The sequence below is a fragment of the Grampus griseus genome, assembly GCF_964374135.1.
Source record: "Grampus griseus genome assembly, chromosome: X".
Classification (NCBI taxonomy): domain Eukaryota; kingdom Metazoa; phylum Chordata; class Mammalia; order Artiodactyla; family Delphinidae; genus Grampus; species Grampus griseus.
This window is the reverse complement of record NC_138999.1, coordinates 20,288,699-20,299,070: the sequence shown is the minus strand read 5'-3', so window position 1 is coordinate 20,299,070 and position 10,372 is coordinate 20,288,699. Positions and strand designations below refer to the sequence as shown.

The window sequence follows — 10,372 nt, the reverse complement described above, 5'->3', positions numbered from 1 at the left end:
ATATAGTTAAAAATCACCCGCTCTAAAATCAAATGTAAAATTATTCTTTGGGGATTTGTTTTTTAAAACAGTGAAAAAAGCAAAGAGTAGTGAATATACTAAAGAAATTTATAATCTCTGACTTATTTTAATATACTTGGAATTTTGTTTCTGGTAAGAGCTATTGCTTTCTTGTTTGACTTCCTGATTTTCAGTAAAATGTGCATATAATAACAAAAAACTATTCTGTACGAAAAAAACAAATCCGAGAAAACCCACTTTTTCACTCGAACGATTACCAATAAATCGGTATTTTAAAATTTAAAGATTTTTGAGACTTTATTAACCCCTTTTTCATCGTGTTAAAAAGAATTACAGTAAGTTTCATTTCTCTTCACGCATTTCTACACTTTACAAATTTTCTATCATGTACAGGTCTTCATTTCTAGCCAGAAAAAAAATGTAGGGAGAAATTTGTAAGTATTTCAGTTACCTGTGGTCATTGAATACTTAAGCAAGATTAAAATTAATATATGTTTTCTATCTGAGAAAGACAAATACCATATGATATCACATATGCGGAATCTAAAATATGACAAATGAACTTATCTACGAAACAGAATCACAGACATAGAGAACAGACTTCTGGTTGCCAAGGGGGAGGGGGAGTCAGGGAGGGATGGATTGGGAGTTTGGGATTAGCAGATGCAAACAATTATATATAGGATGGATAAACAACAAGGTCCTACTGCATAGCGCAGGGAACTATATTCAACATCCTGTAGTAAACCATAAAGGAATATGAAAAAGAATGTATATATATGTATAACTGAATCACTTTGCTGTACAGCAGAAATTAACACATTGTAAATCAACTATACTTCAATAAAATAAACGTATTTTGTAAACATGTTTACATATATAAAACATTTTTTTTATATATATATGTTTTCTATCACACAAGTTTGGGGTACAACAGTTAACCTAAAATAGTAAGTTACATTTCAATAAATGCATTCATTGGTTAAGTGATGGTAGAAACTGTACAATATATTGTATTTGGGTGGAGGCATTTAATTCCTAAATTTGAACAAATTTAACTTCTAAATTTGTAAGTTCCTAAATTTCGAATTTATCTTACATTCTAAATAGTTATACCGTACCAGCCAATTCAGAAAACCCACTGAGGTAATAAAGATGTGGAATTAGTGGTGATGGTTACACAACTGCAAATATACTAAAAAACAGTGAATTGTACTGTTTAAAAGGGTGAATCTTATGGTATGTGAATTATATCTCAATAAAAAATATAAAATTTGTTGGTAATAGTATATAATATGCTTCACTGTCAGAAACTTTTATTGGAAGTAGAAATGTCACTGAAAATAATGCTATTAATAATAGTATTAACATTGGCTCCAACTTGGGGAATTCCCTGGCAGTCCAGTGGTTAGGATTCGGTGCTTTCAAGGCCCGGGCCTGGGTTCAATCCCTGGTCGGGGAACTAAGATCCCACAAGCTGCAAGGCGCGAGAAGAAAAAAAAAAAAGTATACAATTCAATGCTTTTAAGTAAATTTACAGAGTTGTGCAACCATCACCACAATCCAGATTTTGAACATTTCCATCACGCCAAAGAGATCCCTCATGTTAATCCCATTTGCAGTCAATCCCCGTATCCATCTCTGGCCCCAGGCAACCACTAGTGGTCTTTCTCTATATACAGATTTGCCTTTTCTGGACATTTTATATAAATGGAATTATACAATATGTGGTCTTTTGCTTCTGGCTTCTCTCACTTAGCATAATGATTTTGAGGTTCATCCATGTTGTAGCATCTATCAGTAGTAGTTCATGCCTTTCTATTGCTGAATATAATTCCATTTTATGGACATACCGCTTTTGTTGATCCATTCACCAGTTGATGGATATTGGGATTGTTTCCACTTTTTGGGTGTTGTGAATAATATTGCTATGAACATTTGTGTACAAGTTTTTATGAGAACATATTTTCCTTTATGTTGGTAAATATCTAGTTGTGCATTTGCTGAGTCCTATGGTAAGTCTATGTTTAACATCTTGAGGAACAGCCATATTTTTCCAAAGTGGCTGCACCATTTTACATTCCCAGCAGCAACATATGAGAGCTCCAGTTTCTCCACACCCTTACCAATGCTTGATATTGTCTCTTCTTTTTATTGTAGACATTCTAGTAGATGTGGTTTTAATTTGCATTTCTCTAATGACTATGTTGAACATCTTTTCATGTACTTAATAGCCATTTATATCTCTTCTTTGGTAAAATATGTATTTAAACCCAGTTTAAAATTGGGTTGTTTATCTTATTATTGAGTTGCAAGAGTTCTTTATATATTCTGGATACAAGTCTTCATCAGATGCATGATTTGCAAATGTTTTCTCCCAGTCTGTAGCTTGTCTTTTCATTTTTTTAATGGTGTCTGTGAAGAACAAAAGCTTCTACCTTTGATGAAGTCCAATTTATTTCTCCTTTTATGAATCTTGCTTTTGGTGTCAAATTTAAGAACACTTTGCCTAACCCAAGGACACAAAGATTTACTATGTTTTCTTTTTTTTTCTTTTTTTAAAAAATTTATTTATTTATTTATTTTTATTTGTGGCTGCATTGGGTCTTCGTTGCTGTGCGCGGGCTTTCTCTAGCTGTGGTGAGCAGGGGCTACTCTTCTTTGCGGTGCGTGGCTTCTCATTGCGGTGGCTTGTCTTGTTGCAGAGCACGGGCTCTAGGCGTGTGGGCTTCAGTAGTTGTGGCTCATGGGCTCTAGAGCGCAGGCTCAGTAGTTGTGGCGTACACAGTCTTAGTTGCTCCACAGCATATGTGATCTTCCTGGACCAGGGCTCGAACCTGTGTCCCCTGCATTGGCGGGTGGATTCTTAACCATTGTGCCACCAGGGAAGTCCCCTACTCGTATGTTTTCTTCTTAAAGGTTTATGGTTTCAGCTCTTACCTTTTGGGTCTGTGATCTATTTTGTGTATAGTGTGAGCTAAGGGTTTAACTCCATATTTTTGCATGTAGTTATCCAATTGTACCAGCACTATATATTGAAAAGACAATCCTTTTCCTATGGAATTGCCTTGGCACCTTTGTCAAAAATAAATTGACCAAGGACTTCCCGGGTGGTCCAGTGGCTAAGCCTCTGTGCTCCCAATGCAGGGGGCCCAGGTTTGAGCCCTGGTTGGGGAACTAGATCCCACATGCTGCAACTAAAAATTCGCACGCTGCAACTAAAAAAAAAAAAAAAAAAAAAAAAAAGATCCCGCATGCCATAACAAAGATCCTGCATGCCGCAACTAAGACCTGGCGCAGCCAAATAAATATTTTGTTAAAAAGAAATTGACTGTATAAATATTTATTTCTGGACTCTCTATTCTGTTCCATCGATCTACATGTCTATCCTTATGCCAGTACCACAATGTCTTGATTTCTGTAGCTTTATAGTACATTTTGAATTTGGAATGTGTAAGTTCTTTAACTATGTTCTTTTTCAAAACTGGTCTGGCTCTTCTAGAGCCTTTGTATTTCCATATAAATTTCAGGATCAGCTTGTCAATTTCTGCAATAAAGCCTGCTGGGTTTTTGATAGGGATTTTATTTTGGGGGGGATTATATCTTTTTACTCCTTTGGATGCTCTCCTCTTCCTAAATACCCCCAAATTCTTAGCATATATTTCTTAGGAATAATAATATAAATAAATATTTACTGTTTACCAGGCATGGTGCTGAGTGGTTTACAGTCCTTATTGCATTTGTTCCTTACAATTACCCTTGGAGGACCCACCACCGATCCACCGACGGATTGCCGATCTGCCCAGCTCTCGCGTGCGCCATGTCTGGTTCCTCCAGCGTCGCCGCTATGAAGAAAGTGGTTCAACAGCTCCGGCTGCAGGCCGGGCTCAACCGCGTAAAGGTTTCCCAGGCAGCTGCAGATTTTAAACAATTCTGTCTGCAGAATGCTCAACATGACCCCCTGCTGACTGGAGTATCTTCAAGTACAAATCCCTTCAGACCTCAGAAAGTCTGTTACTTTTTGTAGTAAAATGAATCTTTGCAAGGTTTTTAAACCACTTTTCATAAACCGGTGAATATTCAAAGGAAAGCCAAATTTGAAGCCTGTCTCTGTAACACGTGCCATACTATACAAACTTCTACTTTTGTCAGTCTACCTCTCGGAATATTCATGAATTTCTGTTTCACAAGGGTAATTATTTTATATACACTGGTGGCAGCATACAATAAAATACTTAGTATAAAAAAAAAGAAAAACAATTACCCTTGGAGATGGTCCATATCCTTGGAAAGGTGAAATTAATTGACATGTACACACACCGCTATATTTAAAATAGATAACCAACAAGGACCTACTATATAGCACAGGGAACTCTGCTCAATATTCTGTAATAACTTAAATGGGGAAAGAATTTGAAATAGATACACGTCTATGTATAACTGAATCACTTTACTGTACACCTGAAACTAACACAACGTTGTTTATCAACTATACTCCAATATAAAATAAAAATTTTTTAAAAATAAATTGCCCCAAGGCATAAAGCAAAAAAATGGAAGATCTAGGATTTGAACCCACGCAGTCAGACCCAGACCCACATGTTGAAGCACTGTGCTGCACAGTCTCCTGCACTGCTCTCTGGTGAAGATGACCAAAGTGCCACAGGTACATGGTGTTTGCTTGTATAAGGAGAACACTTTTGATAGGGATTGTTTTAAATCTGTAGATAAATTTGAGGAAAATCACCATCTTCACAACCTTGAGACTTCCATTCCCAGAGGGCCATCCTGCCCCACTTATGTTTAGTATTCCAGTGTCCCTCCCAAGTCATGCTCCCAGGACAGCAGAAAGTTCAGCCATCCTTTCAGCCAGGCCTGGGCCCCAGTTGTTCACATGTACCTCCCCTGCTTCCACTTCAGCTACCCCCGCCCCAAGCTGAAGAGGCCAGAACTGACTTACCTGAAGTCCCTCCGTGCCCTGTATTGACAAAGACATTTTGTCCCAAGACGGCTATGCATAGCTGTTTTTTTTAAAGAACTTAGTTTTAGAACCAATAAATAACCTCAGAGCCTAGATTCAATCCCGTCTCTATCCTTAACCACAGTCCCCAAACCCTAAAGCTGTGCTCTGGCAACAGTAGTTACTGGAGGCTTTTCTTCACTTCTTTCATCAAGCAAACACCATATAGCAGCTCTTCATTGCTCCCACTCACCTCAACTCTGGTTTTCACACTTAGGATGTGTGTGTGTTTGCATGCAGATCTACTGAAGTGCAGTATTGATGAACATGCGGCTTGTGTCTTGAGGCTTCTAAAGTATAGTGTTGCTTTTCATTGGTTCATAAAGAACATAAAAATGATTAACTTTAGGGGAGGATTTGTTCTTTTTAACATTTTCATTTACAAGGGGGTATTGTCTACATTGTGTTTCAAAGTAAATACATTTCATTAAAATGATGGCATTAATTTCATCTTTGATTGATAGTGGGTGTTTAACAACTTACAGTACTTTTCTAGCCAGCTTAGCATACCACACTCTGTTTTACTCTTATGTCACTGGCTACTCCTTCTCTGTCTCCTTGACAGCTCTCTATCTTCTCCCAGATGACTCCCTAACGTTGGAGTGCCCCAGAGCCCAGCCCTTGCTCTACTTACCCTCAGCCCCTTGGTAATCTCCCAAACACCTCATGAATGTGTGGCTTGCATGTTGAGGCTTCTGAAACACAGGGTTATTTTTCATTAGCTTGTAAGGAGCACAAAAGTGGTGAATTTCTTTTAAAATTTTATTTTTTAATGTTTTCATTTTCAAGGGGGCATTGTCTAGACTGCATTTCAAGGTAAATATTTTCAGTTAAAATGGAGCTAGAGATTGTCATACTGAGTGAAGTAAGTCAGACAGAGAAAGACAAATATCACATGATATCGCTTATATTGTGGAATCTAAAAAAAATGGTACAAATGAACTTATTTACAAAACAGAAATAGAGTCACAGATGTAGAAAACAAACTTATGGTTACCAAGGGGAAAGGGTGGGGAAGGATAAATTGGGAGACTGGGATTGACACATACACACTGCTATATATAAAATAACCAACAAAAAACCTACTGTATAGCACAGGGAACTCTACTCAATACTCTGTAATGACCTATATGGGAAAAGAATCTAAAAAAGAGTGTATATATGTATAATTGATTCAATTTGCTGTACAGCAGAAACTAACACAACATTGTATTTTTTGTTTGTTCGGTTTTTGGCCGTGCCTCGCGGCTTGCGGGGTCTTAGTTCCCCGACCAGGGATCAAACCTCGGCCCTTGGCAGTGAAAGCACAGAGTGCTAACCACATTCCACGCCAGGGAATTCCCTAACACAACATTGTAAATCGACTACAGTCCAAAAAAAATTAATTTTTAAAAATGGCGACATTCGGGCTTCCCTGGTGGCTCAGTGGTTGGGGGTCTGCCTGCCGATGCAGGGGACGCGGGTTCGTGCCCCGGTCCGGGAAGATCCCACATGCCGTGGAACGGCTGGGCCCGTGAGCCATGGCCGCTGAGCCTGCGCGTCCGGAGCCTGTGCTCCGCAGTGGGAGAGGCCACAGCGGTGAGAGACCCGCGTACCGCAAAAAAAAAAAAAAAAAAAAATGGCGACATTCACCGTATCTTTTATTGACGGTGGATGTTCAGCAACTTACAGTACGTGTCTCCCCAGCTTGTAGTGTACCACACTCTAGTCTCCTAGACCAGTTTCTGATGTTCTCTGGGATGGCTCCCTACCCTTGGCACGCCCCAGGTTCTACTCCTTGCACCTTTTCCTTTTTCCCCCATTCCCTTCAAACCCACTCCTTGAAGTCTTCCAGATCTCAGGAAATGAAAATTCCATCCTTCTTTGCTACCTTTCTTTCCTTTATCCCTACATCCAGGAAATTCTGTTGGTTCTACCTTCAAGAATATTTGCAGACTCTGGCCAGTTCTCACCGCCTCCACTGTGGCCCCCATTCCACTCCATCGTTGGAAAAGTCTGTCTCCTTACCCATCTCCCTGCTTCCACACTTGTCTGCCTAATTCTTTTTTTTAACTGCTCATTTTATTTTTTTGTGTGTATTATCTTCCAGTGTATTTTTCCCCTTTCAGTTCTATTGAGATGTAACTGACATACAGCACTGTGTAAGTTTAAGGTGTACAGCATAATGACCTGACTTACATATATTATGAAACGATCACCACAATTAGTCTAGTTAACATCCATCATCTCATACAGATACAAGGGGGGAAAAAAAAAGAAAAAATGCTTTTTTCCTTGTGGTGCGAACTTTTAGGATCCACTCTTTGAGTAAATTTCAAATATACCATACACCAGTGTTATCTATAGTCATCATGTTGTATATTATATTATGCCTAAATTCTGTTCTACACAGCAGCCTGAGTGTTAATCATATTACTCCTCTTCTCAAAACCTTCCAAAGGTTCCTAATTTCTCAAAGGCCAAAGACCTTATAATGGCCAAAAAGGCTTTACACAATCTGGTCCCCCATCTCCTTCAAGTCAAGGTAAAATAACAGAAGAAAAAAAAAAAGGGACTTCCCTGGTGGTCCAATGGTTAAGACTCCGCCCTTCCACTGCAGGGGCGTGGATTCAATCCCTGGTAAGGGAACTAAGATCCTGCATGCCACACAGTGTGGCCAAAAAAAAAAAAAAAAGGCTAAAATGACTACCCTATCATCCCAGTTAAAACTGGAACACCTCTCCCCCTTGACACTCGTAATCTCTTTATCCTGCTCTATTATTTCCCATATGGTCACATTCTAAGAGAGACCATATAATTTGCTTATTTACTTTGTTTATTGCCGGACGTACGCAGTCTATAAGAAGGCAAGGATTTTTATGTTTTGGTCACTGATAGATCCACAGTGCTTAGAACAGGACTTGGTACATAGTAGGTACTCATAAATATTTATGGCATAAATAAATTAGTATAGTAGATTATAAGTGAACAATGTATTGAATTAACTAGGAGTAAAACAAATGCAAGTGTGAAGATCACTGAATATGTTAATCTGTAAAATAACATAATACAGTGGAAAGAGCATGGGGTGAGAGGCAACACAAGAGGGGAGAAGCCCTGTCTGCCAAGGTCTATACATGCCAGCCTTCCTGATTTTTGCTTCTTTTCTCTCTGCCCTTCGGGTCCTATTGTAACCCTATATAAATTTTCAGCGGTTCTCTAAATAAAGGTGCCTCGCTGCCTCTTCCAGGATTGGAAGGCACTGCCCTGTGAGTATCCTTTACTCTTTTTCCCTTTCCTCCTTCCCTTTGGACTGAACTTAGCAATCACTGCCTCCAAGTAACCTTGCTTGACACGCTCAAGCCCAGATTACATCACCCCACTTGTGGTAGGTCACACACCACCCCATGTTGTCTAAATGTGTCAGAGTGTTAGGGCCTCTGAAACCAAAGCTGAGTGTTTTTGAATCCTTGTTGGCTGGCCCCAGGTGCAAAGCAGTTACTCTAACAACTGCAGGCAGAGAATTGTTTGCTAGGGCTTTAAGGATGGAAGTGAAATATGAAGAAGCATTTGGTTCCTGGAAGAATTATAGTGTTGAGTCCCCTTGACCATAAAGGCATGTTATCAGTTCATTTTCCTTGAGGTAGCTCCGCACATTGGTGAAATAACACAAATGAAAATATTTCAGACACACCTGTTTCATGGGGGGAGTGCCCCGTGAAGGGCCTTTGCTTGTTTGTTTTTGTGTCCACATCCCTTTTGGATGTTTAGGAATTTCGTATTCTCCTAGCTGGGCCCAGGGGATTGGTCTGGGGGCTCATGAGACTGGGGAAGTGAGAAGATGGGAGAAACAATTGATATTTTTAAGAATGGGTTCCCACCAAATAGTACAGATCTGACTTAGAGATGACCAGAAAGAACATCCCTGTGTAAGGATCTCTAGAAGCCATGACCTGTTTAAAGAGATTGCAGTTTCCTTGTGATGGCTTTAGGTTTTTGCTTTGCTAGGGAAGTGGGGGGAGAATTAAGTTTGAGTCACAAAGTGCAAAGAGAGAGTTGGAGAAATATGGAGAGGTGGTGAAAGACCAGAAGGCCAGAGGTAATAACAGGAGAGAAGCTAAGAAGAGCCATTCCAAGTGACAGGTGACCAACGATGCCTAAGATGTGTAAACATTAACCAGGATTCCTCCAACATTCATGAAGACACCGATTTTTTATTAGTCATGCAACATAATATTCTGTTTGGCTGTTAAAACAACAAACTTTCAAGGCTGGAAAAGTTTGGGATCAAACAGGGGATCCTGATTGCATTTTGAAGGTTCCATCTGGGATAGGGACCCGGAAATAAGGCCTAGGACAACAGCCACCATCCTGTTGGAATGTGTCAGCGTACAAGTCTTGGCGTGGACCCGCAGAAGTTTGTACTGATTTGGGGGATACCGGTGTACCCTGAGGGGCTTAGAAAAAACCCCTGAAGAGCTACAGAGTGCTTGGCAAAAGTTTTCGAGGAAAGAAAATGCATAATAAAATATGCATTTTATATTTTATAAAATAACTTTAAAACATTACAGAGGGCTTCCCTGGTGGCGCAGTGGTTAAGAATCCGCCTGCCTAAGCAGGGGACACGGGTTCAAGCCCTGGTCCAGGAAGATCCCACATGCCGCGGAGCAACTAAGCCAATGCGCCACAACTACTGGGCCTGCGCTCTAGAGCCCGCGAGCCACAACTACTGGAGCCTGTGCTTCACAACAAGAGAAGCCACAGCAATGAGAATCCCGCGCACTGCAACAAAGAGTAGCCCCCACTCGCCGCAACTAGAGAAAGCCCGCGCACAGCAATGAAGACCCAACGCAGCCAAAAATAAATTTATTTTTTAAAAAGTTATTTATGGCTTACAGTTTTTTAAAGCTTGTTTTATAGTTTAAATCATAAAAGGGACACGTATTTCCCTATTTTCAAAAGATTAAAGTGATTCACTATTTTTTCCCACGGAGTAGTCTACTTCAGCAAAACGGTACACAGTGTGCTATTTTGGCCCCTTGGGAAACATGACATATTCAAGTTTGCTAGAAAGAGATTAATGATCGTTTTTAGCCATACATCTCCCAATATCTTCGGGATATTGGTGTAGAGAGAAAATGGTGGCAGGGGGTGGGGGTAGGAGAAATCTCTCAGTTTAGGATCAGAAATGGGCAATGGATGACTTAATTTAAGGTTAGTTGTAGAACCAGTGGCCTCCAACTGTGTTTTTCTGTCATCTACACTTTTCCCACAGAGAGATTTCACAACAATAAATTTACAAAACAGTCTTGTAATGTAGTTTTAAATTCTTAAATCAAGAAAAGGCGGTAT

General features: G+C 39.7%; 1 protein-coding gene across 1 annotated transcript; it reads left to right on the top strand.

Moving 5' to 3' along the window:
* The first annotated feature begins 3,799 nt into the window (after positions 1–3,799).
* On the top strand, positions 3,800–4,123 carry LOC309839721 (guanine nucleotide-binding protein G(I)/G(S)/G(O) subunit gamma-5-like). Its single transcript, XM_082681623.1, has one exon. It carries the CDS (start codon positions 3,842–3,844, stop codon positions 4,046–4,048), a length of 207 nt encoding a protein of 68 aa, XP_082537749.1. The 5' UTR covers positions 3,800–3,841; the 3' UTR covers positions 4,049–4,123.
* Positions 4,124–10,372: the final 6,249 nt, after the last annotated feature.

Coding starts and splice junctions, on each gene's coding strand:
- LOC309839721 (XM_082681623.1), top strand. CDS start 3,842: ATGTCTGGTTCCTCCAGCGTCGCCGCTATGAAGAAAGTGGTTCAACAG.